A 21,310-nucleotide genomic window follows, 5' to 3' on the forward strand; every position below is an offset into this window, starting at 1 on the left:
AGAGCGCAGCCCCGCCCCGGGGGCGTTGCCGCCCCGCGCCCGCTCCGCCCCCGCGCCGCCGGCCCTAGTCTGCCTGTTTTCCGCTCGCGCTCCGGCTGCTGTCACTTGGCTCTCTGGCTGGAGCTTGAGGACGCAAGGAGGGTTTGTCACTGGCAGACTCGAGACTGTAGGCACTGCCATGGCCCCTGTGCTCAGTAAGGACTCGGCGGACATCGAGGTACGGACTTCGCGCCGGCTCGTCGGTGGTGGCGGGGTGGTGGGGAGTGCTCTGCGGGTAGGTGCCGGGGAGGCCCCCGCGGCCCCCGCACCCCGGAGAGTGAGAGACGCGGGAAAGTTTCCCCCGTGGGAGCGCTGCGGGGGAGCGGAGGAGCGCGGAGCCACAGGCCCGCGTGGGCAGAAGGGGAGCTCAGGGGAGGACTTTCCGCTACTGGAGGGGTTGCCCTTTGCGTCGGGACCTGTTTACTTCGGAAGAGATTTCAGGAAGCCTGTCTTGTCCTCCTCTGAATGTCAGTGACTGAAGAAGCACTGGAGTTCCAGAGAGGTGGACTCTAGGGGGTAGGAGTGCCCATTTCCCACACGTTCTACCCCTTCACCTCCTGTATGTCGTTTCTGGACACCTCCACTGCCCCCATCTCCAATAGCTGAATCCTGCTATTTGCAAAGGTGAAGCATAGAAATAAAACATCTGTGTGTCAGCTGTAGCAGTCGCCTCTAGTCATAGTATTGTTTATGAAATAATTTAACATGGAGAGAATGGAACGAAGTATTCGGAACATGAAAAATGCAGTGCCCTCAGAAAAACAAACTGTATTTTTCTCTCCTCTCAACGGTTTTTGATTCCCTCTTGCACTCCGTTTCTGTTAAAAAAAAATCTTTTTTTATGTAAATAAGGTCCTACCTGAAACGACATGGCATTTCCTTTCTCTCTAGTATCGTAATATATGCGATGAAAAGGATTTAATTATAAACAGTGATTTTACACATACTAAACCTAGGTCAGCACTTTTGAGCTAAGACAAACTGATTTTTAGTTTTCTGTTTTGTTTGGGGCTTTTCTTTATTTGAGTCTTCTACTCTGGTAGAAAATTATGTGTGTGTGTGTTTTCTTTAGAAATAACAAAATTTTCCTTTCGTCAGTCCTTTTGGCGGCTTAAGTAAAAGTTTTGCAAACCACCTGTTTGCAAAATAGCTGCTTTTGCCACATTTTGCCTCTGTAATTGAAGAAACTTTATAATTCTGGGAGGAAGTAGTCCTGTTTTCTCCAGGCTCCATAACTTGGTTTGAAAAATCATTTTAGTAACAAGAGCCAAAGTGTATTATGTGGACATCTCTGGTTAGTTTACTTTTGGTTTCTGTTATGGAGAGTTGACTTTTTGATATTGAGCAATATGATATATTTAACAAATATTTGTTCATCTGTGTGCAGGATAATAGATACTTGTCTTTTTCTACATTTCATTTAGGGTAGTCTATTCCTTTTTGGTCCTTGTGACTTTGACTTAACTTTTTAAAAAATTTTATTTACTAAGTCGAAAAACAAGCTTCTGACAGTATTAAGGCAGTATTGATTTAAGATATCAGAGTTGTCTTAGGATGGGTGGCTTTTGGCTCTTTAATTTCAGAATGGTGTGTTATCTGCTTAACTGATTTCTTTCTCTGCAGTTGTCTTTGAAATCAGTTCTTACATTCTACTGAGGAGAAAGATGCCAGTGAAACACTGAATGCCAAGCTTGATTTCATATATTGTTTCAACTAAGAACATTGAAGAAGCCCATCCTTCCCACTCCCTCCACTCAATTCAACCTTAGTCTATATGGCCAGTTTGCCTAATATTACTTTTAATCTGGATTGCTGGTGTTCAAACACCTTCAGCTCTTATGTAGTTCATATGTGCAACACTTTAATCAGTAACATCTTTCATCACTCACAGCACCTTACTTTTCCCTCAAAGTAATACCCGTGATTCATGAGCTAAAATACCATGAAAGAGCATGAAATTAATCATTAAAATATAATGCAGTGAGGAAAAATACATTAAGCCTAGGGGAGCACATTCAAGCATAAATGGCTCAGTTGATCCTATTGATTTACCAAAGTTCATTTTTGTGTTGAAGAATTAGAATGAATTATAAAGGCTCAGTTTTCCATCAAATTTGAATGCTTTTCTTGAACAAATTCATTACAACCATTGTCTAGAGATCTGATTGTGATCATTGTTTTAGCTTCAAATACATGGATAAGCAAGTAATATATTAAAAATATTGGTATGAAGCAGTTAATGAATGTGATAAAAACACATTGATAAATGTGAAAAGTACTTGACAATTGTTAAAAGAACAGAAGGTGATGTTAACAACCTACTCTAATAGTGACTGACTTTTCCGTATGAGCTAACTACAGAACCTCAGGTTTCAGTGAAACAGCCAAGAAATATCTTTGTTTCTGGGGGAAAAGTTATTGAGGTATATATAAAGGTGCTTTGTGTGCCTGCTTCATAATTTCTAGTCTGAATCCAATATCACATCAGGATTTGAGGGTTAGGAACATGGAAAACAATCAGATCACCAAACTCCATAGCTGGAATATCCCTGGGCTGGGAGATAGGCAAGGAAAGGATGTGTTACTTGGTAATAGGACCTAGCTCATTACCTCAGAATTGTTGTTGTTGTTGTTGTAATCATAGAAGTTGCATGAGAAATCAAGTTTTTTTTCAGATATATTAATGTGGTTCAGAGCCTGGCTTCTGAAACCAACTGCCTCTGATTGAGGTCTAACTTTAAGCTGTGTGTTTGGGCAAGTTAGCCTCTCTGAATTGCACATGGAAAATCTGCTAAGGATAGTAAACAAATGTCACAAGTTGACAGCATCTTGTTGGGAAAAAGGACAAAAATGTTAAAAAATAAAGATAACAGAAAAATATATCTTATTCTCAGGAAAATCACTTCCAATGAAATGATTAGCATTTTAAAGTCCATTAATAGTAGTTATATGCTTTTAGAAGTTATTTTGCTTTGTGAGTGTACTGTTTGGATACAGTCTGAATTTTGTCAACGATGACTTTAATACAAACTCTCCTGGGATGGTTTCAAAGAAGGTTAGTATTGGACATTGGTCACTTTCCCAGGCCTCAGCAGTAACTTAACAGCACTTCTTCATTTACATTGAATTTACAGCCAGTATATTGTGAATATGTGCACACTTGAAAGGAAATGAGAATTATTTTGAAACAGTACTCTTTTGTTCAAGACCTTGTTCCCCTCCACCGGCAAGGATAATGAGAATAGACTTTGAAAGTATATATATCTAAACGAAAATGTATGCAGCTGCAGCAAGCTTTTAACTATTTGAATACTAGTACTTTTGATATATATTTGTAGCCAAACCAAGTTGCTATCTGTTACTGTACTGCTACCACAGTCACAATCACAGGCCCATTCCTTGAATGGTCAGTTAGTGAATGTTAAAGGGTTATAAACTTAATTCACATTTACCCTGAATGAAAAAGGGATTTTAGTCCATTGTCCACAAAATCAAATGCATTTTAAGTCAAACAGAAATGGTTTCGGAATTACTGATACTGTGACTTCTATTCATTTGAAAAGGTAATTGGAAATTTTCTGTATGATTAACTAGGAAAATGAGATTAAAAATAGCGAATTTGGAAAATAGAAGCATAATGGGAAACACTTGGAGAAAGTGGACTTTACAAATTTTGAAACAAGGAAAGTCATGGGTTATAAATTGGCAGAGATGGCAAAAAAATTTTCAGAACATCTTTTATCATAATTGCCTTTGCTGCTGGGGAGGAAGGAGAATCATGGATCCAAAAAAGATACTAAAGATTCCACTTTATACAAAGCCATGAGTTGTTTATTGATTTAAATGGATATATTTTTACTGAATGTGTAAGTATCAGTCATTTCTTTTCTCCTTCCTTTTATTGATTGGGCACTGCAGATCTTTTGGAAATGTATTCTTAAATAAATTAAGACTTTTAAAGCTTTAACTTTTTAAAACTATTTTGTGAGTTAGAGTTGTTGAAAACATGCTTGTACTTCCTACTTTAAGCTGTTTTGTGGGCCATAGTTTTACTTTAAAGTGTTTCTCCTTTCTAAGGAGTTTAGCTGGATAGTAGAAATGTGTCTGATTATCTGATTTGAGGAGTCACTGATTCTAATGGTAGCCTCCTGTAGTTTTAAGGTACTGCATATTTCTGTAGTTGAGTGTGTTGATATGTGTTTCAGTGCAGTTTTTAAAAATAGAGATGGGGGTCTCAGTATATTGCCCGGGCTGGCCTTGTACTCTTGGGCTCAAGTGAACCTTTCAGCTTGGCCCACCAAAGTTGTGGGCAGTTTAAAGAAAAATTCTATCCTTTGCATATGAATTCAGATGAATAGTTTTGGTAGTTTAATTAAAATCTGGGAGATTAATGACTAATGATGGATCTTGATGGAGGGTGATTTTTAGATTGGATCTGCTTAATCTTAATGATAGCAAATGGTGTTGACTGATTGCTTAATTGTAAAGTGTGCTGGAATTTAGTAGCCTCCTTTGTTACATTCTAGAAGAAAAATTCACTTTTAAAAAGATTATGAGTTCATATCCTTTGTAGGGACATGGATGAAGCTGGAAACCATCATTCTCAGCAAACTATCGCAAGGACAAAAAACCAAACACCGCAAGTTCTCACTCATAGGTGGGAATTGAACAATGAGAACACTTGAACACAGGAAGGGGAACATCACACACCGGGGCCTGTTGTGAGGTGGGGGGGAGGGATAGCATTTGGAGATATACCTAATGTTAAATGACGAGTTACTGGGTGCAGCACACCAACATGGCACATGTATATATATGTAACTAACCTGCACGTTGTACACATGTACCCTAAAACTTAAAGTATAATAATAAAAAAAGATGAATATTAACAGTAAGGAATTGATAAGGACACTAAGAAGATCTAGAGTCAAAATACTGATTCAGTTATGGAAGATCTTTAAGCAATCATACCTTTCTTTAACTATTTGAATACAGCATCTTACCAAACTGTATAAACTGGCAACAACACAAGGGCTGAAAGCTGGAACTCCTAGTAAAATAAAGATGTCTGATCACTGTGGGAGAATTCTAATAATTAGCATAAATGTAAGTAATAGTTTGGAACACTAAAACTAAAAGACAATGAGACTGAAAAAAGGTTGTCGTAAAATATCATGACAAAGAAAATCTGATGAGATTTGATGTAATCCAGGCTTCAATACAGCTAAAGAGGAGATCGAAACGGAGGATTGGCCAATTTATTTTTCTGCCTCTCAGCTGTATGAATGCATGACAAATACGTTGCAGAGCCCTTCAGTCCTTAAAACTGTAAAGAAAATTTTATTTTGTTTATATTCCACCTTAATTAAAAATATTTAATAAGGCATTGTAAGATTACACCTTTATCTATAATTGGGACTTTGATTTTAAAATGTGACATATTTACCTTCTGGACTTCATTTGCTCATAATCCTCCATATCAAGACAGAAGGTGTTTTTGGCCTCAAATATCAATCATGTGGGTGTTCACTGATATCCTGGAGCCAATTATACTACTGAGATAACTCTTAATAGGATTATGTCCTTCCTGTGGTTTATAATTATTACTGCTTCCATTGCTTTTAATTGAAATGTTACACTAGTAGATATGAAACATCTGCATTCAAACTCAACATATAACTTTTAGCCAGTTCACCATGAATACATATATATTTATATGTATTGAGGAATTAAGTACTTTTATATGAAGTTATTTATTTTGTATTTCCCCAAATCAAGCTTCCTTTCATGGTTAGTACAAAAAGAAAACATTGTATTTAGACAGACCTGGGTTAGAATCCTGGCACTATTTTATTTTATTTGTGTGACTGTGATCAGCTTCTTTCTTAGACTGCCATTTCTTCTTCTGTGAATTGAATTTAATCCTATGTATTTCATGCAATAGCTATAAGGATTAATTGGAGTCACGTACACAAAATGCTTCAGACAGCATTTGTCACATAAATATATGTTTTTTTAATTGGTTACACTTATTTTAAATGTTATTACTGCGTCTATCATGTACATTATATAAACATCAATTGGCAAGAATTTGTTTTTACTCTAGTAATCAACTAGTGGTATTGAAGTCTGTTAGAATCTATGAGAAAGGGAGGAGTTAATGAAGTTAAAAGAATTATGAAAGAGGTGCATTATAGATTTATAAATGTTGCATATATCTATTATGAAAAAGTTACTGAATTAACATTTGTCAACATTATGAGGGAGATTGGGGAGTTTCTGAAATTCAGATCAATTTAAAGAGACCCATTTCATTTCATTTCTGTTTAAAAATATGTTTTTAGTACCTGTTGTACTGCCAGCCCACTGGTGTAAGTTTCAGATGGTACAAAGGAAGTATATGGCCTAGGTTTTGTTTATACATGACTATTCACATCTATTACGTAGGTTAATAAGATTCAAATCCAGGCTAGCCCCATCCTTTTTTTACTGCAGCATACATATGGATTGATTCTTCTGTGTTTTTCTGAGTGTTTTTGAGACTAGATCAGGGCTAATGCATAGGTGAAAATTATTTTTTGGCATTCTCATAGAAATGTAGAAGGCATATGACATTAATTTTTTTCTGAAAAGAAATTCCTACATAATTAAAACAAACCCTTGTATTTCCATGTGCTAACTGGAGTAAACTCATCTTCTTTCTAAGCAAACATATTAGCTTCAAAAACAATTTTCTTCTAAACTTTTAAGCATCCCTAAACACACTGCATTTGCTTATGAATAACTCTTTTAGCTCCTAGGAAACAGTTGGTTGGAGATAACCTATTTTGCACTAGGAAAAGGTAAAGTGTGATCTTACTGAGAGATGACTCATATATTACACTTTTTATACTAGCTATAATAATTTCATTTCTTTGAGAATTTTACCTTGGCTGTGTAACAGCATTTTTGCTAGACTTTACCTCCATCATAATAATTAAAGAGACAATCTGTGTCCCTACCTCCCAGGTGCTTGGAAATTGATATTATAAGCACTTATGAATGTCCCCTTGAGGCACTCTTGAATGGGCCACTTTGAAGAAAAATCTCTTCATCAATAATTAATCCCTGAGGGCCACTTCTCAGGGGACCCACACAAAATTACATGTCAACTCCAGGCCTGATTTATATAGGAGGCGATCGTGGATGGAGCCCTGACTGCACTTCCTCCTCCCTCCATGTTTTATTCCTCACCTCTCTCTGCTGGTTCTCCTCCACCTCAACCCCTCAAAGCCCCCAGCACTTTTACTTCTCTCCCAAAACTTTATCCTCCAACTTACAACTCAGTGTACCTACACAGAATTGACTCACCTGGTAGATATTAATCTTTATGAAATTCTTTAAGACTGACATGAAAAATTGTAGCATGTTAAAATTTATAGAAACATTACCATGCCTAATGAAAAGGTCGTGTGAAAATTGCCAGCAAAATAGTAGAATGTATATTTACTATTTGTTAATTAAAATAAGTACATTTCCCAAGATACAGGATAAGCCTGGGGATAATTTTGCTCTATGCCATAGATCCCTTGCTCTCTGACCTTGTGGGAATCATTCAGCCACTGTGAAGAGTTTTCTGATCTTCAGTGAGTTTGCTATTGATCAGTCTTTTAAGGATGGTTTGAAATAAAATATGGCAATGGTGAAATTGTTTGGAAATGTGACCTGGTGTGTGGTCATATTAAGGAAATGCTGAGATCTTGGCTCCTCGATTTACATACTTGGTAGGATTGAGTGTACTATTTATACCAGCTGTATGAATTTCATGTACTTATTCACCTGATTTTAAACTTTTTTAATGTCTGCTTGCTGCCTTTTCTTTTTTAATCTGATGAAGTAGCTAAATCTAAATTTCGCCTGAGAATACAAGAAAAGTTCAATCCTACTATATATGGCTGGAGTTCTGTGTAAGGGTGATCTGGAATTAACAAATTTACATTTTGTATGTTTTGGATTATGCTGTCTTTAACTAGAAATTAAGACCAGAGATTCGAAAAAGGAGATGGGACTCTTTATGCCAATTTCTTCAGTGTGTTTGTTGATTGATGATTGTAGGTGGAAACCATGGCATAAGCGATGGGGTCCCCAGAATTCAAGCTATACTAATCTGACTCCTTGTACCACAGTGACCTGAGAGCTTTGCGGGACTTCTTTCAGATATTTCTCTATGCCAAATATTGAGGAGTGCTGGGGTAAAAATTTAAACTTCTCCACAGTTCAGAGAAGAAAGGCATTCAGTTCCCCTTACAGATCTCTAGGGGTAACATGTGTTACCGTTCACCACAAAATGTTCATTCCTGTTAACTTTTAGTGTAACCTTAGTGTAATAAAAGTGTTAACTTTTATTATGCTTTATTTCCCCGATTTGATTTTTAAATTATTTTTCATGATTATTACAGAAGATTTAAAACATACAAAAAACTAAAATCAAAAGATGACCCCAAAGGTACATAGTCATCCCGCTCAAGTCATCCACGTAATATTGATGTAGTACATTTCTTTCCTGTGCACGAGGTAATCTTTCCCTAAATACTTTTAGTCATATATAATTTGATATTTGTTTTCTTGTCCTATCAAAAGCATTTCTTCACATTCTTATTAACTTCAATTTTCAGTCACGGCGTAACATTCCTTGTGAGTGGAGATATCAAAATGTATTCAAGCCTCTCTCTTATTATCGTACATTTACCTTGTTTTTTAGTAGTCAGTTATTAAGAACAATGTTTCAGCACAATTTTTTTTTATTTGCTTAAAGCATTGTGCTGGAAATACACTTGAGAGTGTTGGCTCAATGATATATAGTGCATTTTGGTTCTGCCCTTCTCGTTTGCATGCTTCAACTGAATTAAATGTCTTTAAAAATATGTTTTAAAAAAGGAAAAGGGGACCATTTTGGGGTGCAAAGACAGAAGGGGCAAAATGGAAATGGAACCAGTTTAACCGTTTGCCTCATCTTCCTAACACTGATTCTAGGTAACAGAACAGGCAGGCATCTGGATGTAGTTCCCTTTGATGTGGATGTGACTGCCTTTTAACTCAGTGCTGATAATAGCGTTTCTTTCTGGAGAATGGCTTGACAGCCTGCATGGTTCCTAATTTTTTCTGCCCTGGGAGAAAAGGAAGAGTAAGGTTGGACCTCAGGTTGTTATCTTGGATGGAACATTCATAGACCTCAGATTGTTGTCGTGAATGGATAAATCTCAGGTTGTTATCTAGAATGAGTAAATGTAATACTAACTGCAGCTGTCTCATTATGTGATGGAAACTTTTATATTATCCCAGCCTTCCCACCCTCACGCCAAGAACAAACCACTCTGGCAGACCAGATTCTCAAAGAATTATTTTATCCTAGCCTGCCTTTACTTTGAAGTATGGGTTGTCATGTGTGTGCATGTGCATATGCACTAGCACGTGTGTGTACATTTTCTTGTTTTTTCCTTCCTGATACTCAGAGAAGAAAGGGTCCATGAGTGTAACTACTTTTGACTCAACACATTTTTCTCCCACATACAAATTAAATGAAGCAAAACATACTTCTTCGTTGGGTGTGCTAACCAAAATGACTCTTGATTTTTGCTACTTTTTAAAGCTAAAGTTTACTTGCAACCCAAACTCCAGACATTGGTATGCTTAAGGCTCTGTCTTTTCTGAAAGAGATAAAAACATTTGCAGAGAAAAATTTGTATGTAGCTCATGAAAATTAGTGCCCATCACCGCTTTCATTCCAAGACTGGACAGTAAGAAACAAAACTTAAGCATCCTTTATGCTTAAGATCACAATATTATAGGATCCTAGAAGGGAATCATCAATGGTAGGTATGACTACTTTAAGGATTTGAAATATTTTCAAGTTGATGTCTACATAGTACTACTAATTCATATAGCTGCTGGCAGCTGTATGAGTATGTATAAAATGATACCCTTTCAAGTGTTAATAAAAATTATTTTTTAAATAAACAATTAGGTGAAACTTTTGTGTGATTTGTTTAATTTGTATTTGTTTGAATATTGGTAAATTTTAAACATTTTTCCACATTTTAAAATATTTTGGGTTTTATTTTAAACAAATTATTTTAACAACATTTTAATGTAAGAGTAAAATAAAAAAATGTAAATAAGGATACAAATAAGAAAAGTAGAAGTATAACAGATTTTAAGAAAACTAGATGCTAATGTATCATAAAATCACAACAAAATGAATGTTATCTTGGAAACATAAAATCTCCCCAAACCTCAGATAAATTCAGAAACAGCAGTAGACTGACAATCTCTGTCCATTATAATATTTATTGATAATGAGTAACAGATAATTAATATTTAGTCTGATTGTAGTGAAAGGACAGCATAGATTTGTGGTTAAGAGTATAGACTCTGGAATTAGAGTGCTAATGTTCACATCCTAGCTCTGCCACTTACTAGTTTTGACCTTGGCAAATAACTTAAACATTTTATGTTTCAGTTTCCTCATTGTAAAAGTGGGGATAGAAATCATACTTACATTACAGGATTGTTGTGTGATTGAAGAAAATACTACAGATTTGTCCTTTTTAATAGTTCCAGCATGTGGCAAGTATGCAATTAATATTAGGTATTAAATTATTAATAATGGCTACCACCTATTGTTTTGACTTCAGTGATTTATCTCTTTGACAATATGTTATTTTAATCTTCTTTAAAACACAGGAATTTACTCTCTTTTTTTAAATCTAAAATATTAATTTTTTCCTAATGTGCTAAGCACTGGTCCAGATGTTGGAATCACATTTTCAAACAAGACAGAAAAGAATTCTGCAGTCAATAAAATTGCATTCTAATGGAAGAACAGTAATCAGTAAAAAAAAAATTTCTTTAATGTACAGTAATTTCAGATAATATCATGAGCTTTTGTAAAAATAAACCAAGAAAATGTGATGCAGAATGGCTAGTAGGGTCTTTTTTCATATGGTAGTCAGAGAAGGCCTCCCTGTAGAGCTGACATTTGAACTGAAATCTAGAAGATCATAAGAAATCTGCTAGGGGCTTTTGAGGAAAAATGAAAGCAAATCAAAGAGGTGGGACTGAACTTAGTTTGGTAAACAAAAAGAAGTAAGAGGTGTGGGGGACACAAATGTAATATGTAATGGCATTCAGTTTGAAATCACTATTAGATAGCACAGTAAAGATATCACGTAGGCAGCTGAAAGTAAGCTTTTGGATGTCTGTAAAGAAGCCGTAGCTGGAGATAGAAATTGAGGAATTATTGACATAAAGATGTTATTTAAAGTCTTGGGACTGAGTAAGATTACTTAAAGACAGCGTAGCTTGACAAGGGACTGAGGACTTTAGGCATTAAGAAGAGGAGAAGATAGCCAAGAAACCAAGGAAGGAGGAAGGATGTGTATATAGTCAACTTTCTTGTCTGCTGTTGGGAGGGTAAGTTGAGGGCATAAAGATTTCTTTTAACTTAGTAACCTTGAAAAAGTGTGAGCTTGACAATAGCCATTGGGGAAAGAAGCCTAATAAAAATGGTTTGAGAAGAAAATAGAATGTGAGGAAGTAAGACAATGGCATTGGGAAATGCTGGAGAAAAGTTTTCCTGTAAAGGGGAACAGAAAATAGGGAAGTAGCTGGAGAGGGATAACAGAGCAGGTACATATGTTAAGGGAAGAGTTGCAGTGGGGAAACTAGAGTTGAAAGACATAGACGGGATAATTACTTGTATAAAGGGATTCTTTTGGTGAGAGGGAATAGGATTGATAATATAAGGTTTAGAATAGGTGGTGAGACAGAGGTGGCACATTGGGTGGCGGAACAAAAAATAAGTTCCCTCTTCCGATGGATGGTTTTAATTTTCTCATTAAGAGTATGAGGCAGGATTACCAACTGAGGGTGAGAGGAAAACAGGCTGTAAAAGTTTGAAGAACAGGTGAAAGTATGAATAGATTTTCTGGAAAGTAGGATAATGAAAATAATAAGTATAGTAGGATTGTTAGGCAGTATTTGTTTTCTACTTGATGCTTGCAATCAAGAATTGAACATGAGAGCAGTGAACATAATAGTGGATTGTTCTCCATCCACTTTTAACTGCTTGGGTTTAGGCAAAGAAGATGTAAAGAGATAAGTTTAAGTGGATTAGTTTTGCTTGGGCAATAAAGTTGGAGTGAGAGAAGAGTAGGGAATTAAGGATGTTGTGAAGAAGTCATAATAGTGTATCATGGAAGCTGATCTGAGGGACGTCAGCATAGGAGAATGAGATGACTACTGAAAACACCAGTGATATGCTCCATGGATTGATGGTTTCAGTGAGGTCAGGTAATTCTTGGAAAGTGGAATGTTGTCAGAGGTAAAGATTGGAGTGGTATGTTTGAAATAAAGCTTTTAGAGATAGTGCGATAATCATGGTAAAGTCAAGACTATAACCAAGGGTGATGGTGGCTGCAGTGGGGTGGAAGAACAAGAATTATTGGTGGTGAGATGGTGAGTAAAAAGAGGCAGGTGCTAAATGAGCCAAGAGTCTGTTGAAGTCACTAAGACTGGTGTAAAAAATTGAGTGGAGTTGAGGACATAGAGAATTAGATGTTAAATTCTCACTGAATCTGGGTAGAGGGTGCGGCGGCAACCCCCTAGGATTGGTAGATGACAGAAGCACTGAGTTATAGGGAGTAGAACACAGAGGAAGTATGATGGAAAGATAGATAAGAAAGGACAGCCAGGCCAGGTACGATGACTTACACCTGTAATCCCAGCACTTTGGGAGGCTGAGTGGTGTGGATTGTTTGAACTCAGGAGTTCAAGACCAGCCCGGGCAATAGGGCAAAACCCCATCTCTACAACACATACCAAAATTAGATTGGTGTGCTGGTGTGTGCCTGTAATCCTAGCTACTTGGGAGGCTGAGGTGGGAGGATTGCTTGAGCCTGAGAGATGGAAGCTGCAGTAAGCCATGATTACACCACTGCACTCCAGCTTGGGCAACAGAGTGACACCTTGTCTCCAAAAAGAAAGGGGAAAAAAATGAAAAGATAGCCTTATGACTATGCAGACAGTGACTGGAGTGATGCATCAACCAGCCAGAGGATAACAAGGATCGCCAGAACCTAGAAGAGGCAACAAAGAATTCTCCCCTACAGATTTCAGAGGGAATATGACAAGGTTGACACCTTTACTTTAGACTTCTAGACTTGAGAATGAGTGAGGCAGTAAATTTCTGTTTTAAGCCGCTAAGTTTGTGTAATTTTTTTTATGGCAGCCCAAGAAAATGAATACAAATTTTGATGTGAACTGCAAAGGAGCTGGGATATTTGTGGAAGGAAGAAAGGAAGGAAGGAAAGAGGAAGGACAAATAACGTAAGGAAGGGAGGGAGGGAGGAGGAAGCAGGGGAGGACCTCAGATACTTTGATAGTAGGAATAAATTAGACTGGGGATAACTAACATTTGTAAGAGACAGTATTTATTAAATTCAAATTTTTGTAGTTGAAGGAAGTAATTGGGGTTGACTATTCCTAAATATGAAGAGTCCTAAATATGCTATTAAAGTCCTAGTTCTGGCACTTTTGAGCTTTGTGAACTTAAACTAATTTCCCCATCTGTAAAATCGAGATCGTGATCCTTGTTCTGCTTATCTTATAATGCTGTTGTTTGGAAGAAATAAGTTAAGAACAAATGCAAATGTAAGCTGTTACTATCATGAAGTTGCTTAATTTACAGATATGCAGTGTCCTTATATAAAGGGAAAAGATGTTTGTTATCAAATATGGAAAAGAACCAGGTAGATAATTTTTTAAAACCCACACTAAAAATTAAACACAGCAGGTCCCCTTCATCCAATTTTTGCTTTTTGTAGTTTTAGGTCTGAAAATATTAAATGTGAAATTCCAGAAATAAATAATTCATAAGTTTTAAATTGCACGATTTGGGGTAATGTGATGAAATCTTGCATTGTTCTGCTCCTTCCTGCCCAGCCCATGACTCATCGCTTTGTCCAGCCAGGGTCTCCACGCTTTCTAAGCTCCCTGCCTGCTAGTCACTTAGTAACCATGCTAGTTCTCGGATGACTGTGGCAATATTGGAGTCCTTTGTATTCAAGAAACGCATATTTTACTTAATAATGGCTCTAGAGTGCAACAGTAGTGATGGAGACAATTCATATATGCCAAAGAGAAGCAGTAAAGTGCTTCCTCAAGTGAAAATGTGAAAATTCTTGACTTAAGGAAAGATACTGAGATTGCTAAGATCTATGGTAAGAATGAATCTTCTGTCCCTGAAGTTGTGAAGAAGGAAAAAGAAATTCTTGCAAGTTTTGCAGTTGCACCACAGGCTGTAAAAGTTATAGCTACAGTTCATGAGAAGTGCTCAGTTACAACGGAAAAAGCATTGAAAACAAATATATATGTAGGGTTCAATACTATCTGCAGTTTCAGACATCCACTGGGGGAGTCTTGGAACATATCCCCGTGGATTAGGGTGGACTCCTGTATACATTTTTCGAAAGCTTAAGTTACCAACAAAACATATTATTCCATAGTTCAATTTTATAAGTAATTTTTAAGTACTTGCTGTATCTTGGGAACTATATTAAGTACCATTTAGAGTCTGGTTAGAAAGATAAATGCATCTCCTCTAAATGTGCTTTTGATACAGAACAGAAGATGAGGCAAATTCACCAATAATTATATATCAAGACAGAAAGTCATAAGTACTTGGGGATGATGGTTCAGAATTATGGTGTAAGAGTTAAAATAAGCATGTTATAAATTCACATTCATGCAACTTAATAATTTAGTTTTACACCATTATTTAGATTATATTTAATAAATGATAAATTCATATAAGTTTTGTTACAGTTTCTCTTCACCTTCACCTCAATACCCAGTAATTTAGGGGCCAGAAAATGAATTAGGTGATCATTTTCCAAGGACAAGTGAAGGAAGGCTGTCCTGGCTGAAATGGGTCAGGTGTGAGGCAGGTGTAAGTATAGGAGCTGGCAGAGTTAGAGTTAATAGGGATCATTGTGGATCTATGCACTCAGAGCATTTTTTTTTCTTGTTCCCTACTTAAGAACATGTTTCCAGTCTTAAAAAGATGTATCCGTTTCAGAAATGGTGAAACCAAGGACATAGAAAGGTTAAATGGTTTGATTAAAGTCAGTAGTGAACTGGAAATTAAAATCTATGAATATGAGCTCAGTTTTACATTGCTGCTTATTCAGACATTAAAATACATGACATGAAAATTAGGAATCATAGAGGTATAGAAGTGGGAAGTCCTTCAAAAGTTACCTCATTTTTCCTGACCTTATGTATTCACTGAGTTTCTCAATAAGATGTTTAATATTCGGTTCTTCAAGGAGTCCTTCACATGTGTAAATGAAGCAAGGTATGAATGGCGTCTAATCCACAGGCCAGATGGTTGCAGTGGAGGGAGCTGATGAGATATCATCAATCACTTCTCTACATCATGTCAAATGACCAGTTTTGTCCTTTGCCGGCCACTTTGGCAGCTGACAGGACAGAATCTTTATTTGTTGGGAAATTTGGATAAAGAAATAGGCAAACTGGATTACCGGACTGGAATTGGTTTTGGGATTCTATATCGTGTTTTCTTTTCTTTAAAGTCTGTATACATTTAGATGTGTTATAAAACTGATTCACTGGAGCCCTTGACTGAAGGACATTTTTCTTTTTAGTTCTACTTTATAATGATAATGATGTCACTGTCAAGAAAACCAGTTCATATTGAGGACTGAAAAAATATAATGACAAGGATATGATCTAAGGTTAATTTTATATTAGCCTAACCCTTGCTCCTTTTGCATCTTTAGTCCTGTATAATTTTGAATTAATTATGCTACAGGAGCAAATAGTTAGAGGTGCATATTGGGTAATTATAATTTGCACTACAGTGTTCAAAACAAAGCAATTCTAGTCTAGTTCTCAGTTAATCTGAAAGTGAAATAAATCCAGAATCTATGAAATTCTTTATTTTATCAATTCTAAAATAGTATACTTCCATAAAAACATATATTGGGCTTAAAAATAAATATAAACTTAGGTTTGGTAACTTTAATTGTGTAAGTCAACTTTCCTGGAGAAATTAGATTACATTGACTATGCAGGTGCCCTTGCTATTACTCAAGATCAGTAGTGCCTTTTAATACCCATGGCAACTGATTTGGATTGATATGGAATTTTGAGTACAAACTGTAAGGGAGTAATAACTTTCAGTAGGTTCTTAGTTGGAACATACCCCTATTATGAAAGATGGATTAACAAGAGAAAAGTAAACAAGCTGATTAACATATATATTTCACAAGTACATGGGAGATACCCAGAGAATGAGTAGTTTTCCCAGAAGTGGTTTTGAAATAGCCCCTTCAACAAAGAACAGTACGTTTTTAGAGAACTGAAAAGACAAAGGATGGCAACTTGAGGAGAAGGCAAATGCATGGCAGACAAAAGTTAGTAAAACTTGTTAATATAAATTCCTCTGGTACTGTTGCTAGGCTGATAAGGGTCTAAAGCTGTCTTTGGTGGTTAACCTTTTTTCTTTTTGGTAGAGAGGGGGGCAGGATACCATTTTCTTTGTAAATCTATCTACTGCTTTTAGGCAAATAAAGGGAGGCCAGAGAGCTCTCCTGTGTTTCTTCTTAACTGCCTTCAGTGCAATAACCCTTCATATTTTGGGAAGGTATATTCTGGTCTCCCACACTTCCATTATGATTAAGATACTGTCACTGAAATGTTATGATTACCTTGCCACCCAGTGGATCCTGTATAATCATTTCTGAATTATTCCATTGTTTTAATAATGACATCTTTAAATGTGTTTGATTTCCATCATGATAGTACATGCATATCATAAACATTTAAAAATAAACAAACAACTTTGTGGAATAGTAGTTCTATTCCTCCCAGTGATACGATGGTAAACTAGTAAATGGGAGTTAGGGGAGGGATGGTGCAGAGAAGGGACATCCTGATGTGTAGCCCTTCCTGATTACCCTGGGGTAAATACAGCCTCTGTTGCTGATTTTAAGCCCTCCCTAAGAATAGGGAGTTGGAAATAGATGTTAGCTATCCTTTCTCCAGTGCCCACTGGGTCTAGCTTTCACCTCACCCCTCTCCATCTTCTCCTATTTCCCTTTCTAGAAGCAACACTTTAGCTGTTTCTCTTTTAATTCATTTGCTAGTAAAATTCAAATTTTTATTCAGCCGTCAGATTTTTGGACAGTTAAAATGTTGTTGTTGGCCATTTGCCTAGCAGTCTTGGAAAGGCAGCTTTTTAAAAGGCTGCCTAAAGTTTGAATTAACATTTTAAAACTCTGGATATTTGGATTTCTTAGTTCCTCTAGTATAGTTTGAAGTAATTTAAAATTACCAAATAATGGGCCTGAATGTGAAAAAAGATGAATTGTAAGACAGTATCAAGAAAAATTTTCTAAGGAATAGTTTTAAAAAGATACTGTTGATATTAAACATACTTATATGTTAATATATAATTAACTTAATAACCAAGGACATTTACTTAGCATTGTCCATGTTAGATATTGATTTGCTAGACCAACATGTTTTGACCATTTCAAGATTCTGGTTATGACAAAAACTCAAATTTGGAATTGATAGACAGAACTGATCCATAAATTGTGAGAAACACCATTTACATACGTTTCTAAAAATTTTCACATGCTTCATCCAGCTCTGTAACCTGCATTTTAGGGGGTTATCATTCATTCAGATTAAAACTTTTAAAAATAAATATGTATTATGTTCAGTAAAACAAATTTTAAAGCAAAAGAAATCGGAGCTATTTCATTCTTTGTGATATTGTTAAATATAGATTGTGTCTAGTTTTCAAGTTTTAATTTTGCTTCGTAGTAAATAAGAGATGTATTAATTATCAAGCCTTTTCTTACTTAAATCTTAACAAGTGTGTAAATGTTGCTCACAACCCACACTGTTTGTAATTAAGTGGCAAACTTATTAATTTCCATCACAGAAGTCTCCCATTAAGTCAAATTCTCTTCTATGCCAGCCCAGTAACCTTAATTATGATGTAATATTTATCATCCTTTGGAATAATGTTTTTATCTTTGAGTAAGTCTAAGTGTTAGGAAGGTTTAAAGAAAGCGTGGAACTATGTAGTGTTGGGAGGTACCTCTTTCTAAACACCTGGAAGTTATTGCAGTTATTTAGATTGAAATGAAAAATAATAGCTGTTTGTTTTCTAGTGGTATGCTCCATTTAAGAAAAGTCTTAAAAGGTAGATTGTTTTGTTTAGTATGCTCCTTTAGGAAAATATTCTGTGTATAAAATAATAAAGAAATCTCATTAGAATCTGAATGTTACTAATTTGATGAAATTACCACTTATTATATAGCAACATACCCCTGCTTTTAATTTATTTTCAGTCTTAATCTTTAAAATGACAGAGGAAGTGTAGGAAGCATTGTATTAAAGTGATGGTGATAATTTACATATCTTTGAGATGAATAACATTTCAATGGAAACAGCAAACTTAATGATTAAAGAATTACTTGACATATGGGGATCCTGTAATCTTTCCTGTGGAAATTAAAGAAATCCAGTTTTACCCAGTAAATCCAAAACACTGAACTTCTGACCTCTTACGCCTCTCTGGTCTATATTATTTATGCATCTTCTAATTCTTGCTCTTATGCTACTTTCAAGTATGGTTTCTTATCAGAAGTAGGCTCGTAGGCAATGTAAAGTCATGGATAATTCAAAGTATTCGGGAGCCTCGTTGTAGTGATATTTTTGTATGAGTGTGGTGATGTGATAGAGTTAGGAGACTTGGTTCTAATCTTGACTCAGTCTTTAATATGGATTGTTCTTTTACTTCACTAGGTGCATCTGTAAATAGAGGTCCCTTGTGGCTCTTGCACTCTAAGGAGATACAATTCAATTTATTACAAGTCTCTATATTTATGCCTTATATAAGTTCCTGGAGATACTGAGAAGGGTAATAGCCAGTCATCATACTCAGTAAGCTGAAAGGCTAGTGGGGCAGACAGGCATATAAGCAGAGAATTTTAGACTATGTGGATTTCAATTGGAATACAAGAATTTGAGGGTTTAATAATATATGTAAACTATTTTATAAATTGATAAATATTAAACCCAGAATTTCTATTTTAATGGAAGTAGCATTACCTGACATTTCTGAATGGTAAATGTATTTTTGATACCAGAGCATCTGTGATTTTTTTACAATTAAAGAAAAATCTTAGCTTTTTAGACAAGATGTGTGAACTTAATTCAAATCCAACAATTAATTGAAAGGCACTGGAGACATGCTGTATTTCACTGTCAGTTTTTTGTTATTGTTGCTGCTTATATGTCATTTGTAAGATGACACCATTATTCAAGTGATGAGCCAAACAGTACTAAATATTTTTTTCCTAAGCCAGTTTTCTATCCCAACTTTTATTTTCTGTGGATACTATTCCCCTTATAATCACAAATTGTTAATATGGGAGGTGTATTTACTTTTCTGTCTCTTTACAACCTATACTCATTGTTATCAAGTCCTGCTAGAGCTTCCTTAACAATATTTCTGAGGTTTGTCTCTTTCTTTTCATTTGAAGTAACACTATATAAGCAGTGTGTACCAGGAAGTTTGGTATGTATTGTGGCTTAATCAGCAGATAATAGACTTTTCTTTAAGTCTGACTTATTTCAGGTCTTGTTTCTGTAGCTGCACCAGCGCAAAATTGATTTCAGTATTTACAGTGAATATGCAGCAATCGTTGAGTTACTACATTAAAAGTAAAATGAAACTAATATTAGCTGCCCATAGAAGAAGTACAGAGTAGTGAGTAACAGTCCATAATCTGAAGCCAAAATATGTGGATTAAGAATCTCTGTTACTTCCTGGGGAAGTTACTCAATCTCCTTGTGATTTAGTTTTCTCATCTGTACTTGCAAAACACTTGAAGGGGTGCCTGGCATACTGTAAGCTCTCATTCAACATCAGGTATTACCAAATAGTCATCTGATATAAGAACATTAAAAAATGTTCTTATATCTTTTTTTAATATAACTTTTTTCAAATAAAAGACATTATAAAATTTTGATAAAAAGTAGCTAAACTGTCTTATTGTTGAAGTATATATTAGACTGAGAACACATCCAGAAATCAAGTTAGAATATTAATAGAGATAGGGTGTTTTGCATGGTGTATCTTGGGAGCACAAAAATGTGTTATCTACTACGGCTTGATAGGAGGGAGGGATTTAACAGACTGGTTGGAAGTGTGGATTTTGGGGAGGGAGTTGTGTGCATGGGAGATTTTCAAAAAACAGTTTGCAAAGGAGCATTGGATATATTTTATTCACATCATTATGCTATATTGTAAAAAAATTATGTCAGTTAAAATGGAGAAACCTATTAGCAGTCAATGAATGGAGATGAAAATGAATTACTTTTTTTGTGCTGGCACAATAAAATTTCCATTGATCATTCTTTGAAATGAGTAAGTTTTGGTTTAAGATTTTTGACATTTGATGGATTTCAAGAAAAATACTTAAGCTGATGTGATTTCCCACTTGTCTTTTAAGTACATAAGCCAAATGCTTTTATTTTGAAGTTTCCATGCACCCTGGTTTTGAATATTTTGCCTTGTTGATTGGACTATCAGTCCTTCCCATACCTAGTTGGCCACCAGAATCACCTTGGGAACTGTAAAAACCAGGTGTTGGGGTATAACATGGAAAAAATTGCTAAAAGCGGCTTAAAGAAGACAGAACTTTATTTATTCCTCATGTAAAAGAAGTCCAGAGATAGATACTAGAGTGCGTATAGCACCTTTTTGTTGTCAACAGGTTTCTATCTTTCCATTCTGATATCCTCAAGTTCACCTCTTTGTTGAAGTTAGCAGCTAGAGCTCCAAAAGCAGAGAAGAACAGGAAAAACAAGGTATACCTCTCCCTTTAATGAGACTCCTTAAAAGATACACACTTCTAAATGCATATTATTTCCTGGTACTTAGCTGAATGGCTTGTCAAAGCCTGGGAATTATAGTCTGTAGCTGAGAACTATGGCTCCCAAAATGTAATAGGGGTTTGCTACTAAGAAGGAAGGATGGAGTGCATACTGAGGCAGGAGAGCTGCAAAGTCTGCCACAGACATTTGTTAAACTGATTGATTCCCAAGGCCTATCCATGTATAATTGATAGATGTGTAGGGAAATCTGAGATATTCTGATGCAGCTGATTTATTCAGGAGTATCTGTGAT

General features: G+C 35.8%; 1 protein-coding gene across 2 annotated transcripts in view; it reads left to right on the forward strand.

The window, feature by feature from the left end:
* The window catches only part of DPYD (dihydropyrimidine dehydrogenase), an 841,965-nt gene continuing 820,655 nt past the window's right edge, over nt 1-21,310 (forward strand). For both annotated transcript variants that reach the window (XR_008674821.2, XM_031002041.3), the window contains exon 1: nt 1-217. Coding sequence is in view for 1 of the 2 variants with exons in the window: in XM_031002041.3 (XP_030857901.3) it covers nt 179-217 (39 nt within the window). In the remaining variant the exon portion in view is untranslated. The remainder of the gene's footprint in view (nt 218-21,310) is intronic.

The sequence above is a fragment of the Gorilla gorilla genome, chromosome 1, assembly GCF_029281585.2.
Source record: "Gorilla gorilla gorilla isolate KB3781 chromosome 1, NHGRI_mGorGor1-v2.1_pri, whole genome shotgun sequence".
Taxonomy (NCBI): Eukaryota; Metazoa; Chordata; class Mammalia; order Primates; family Hominidae; genus Gorilla; species Gorilla gorilla.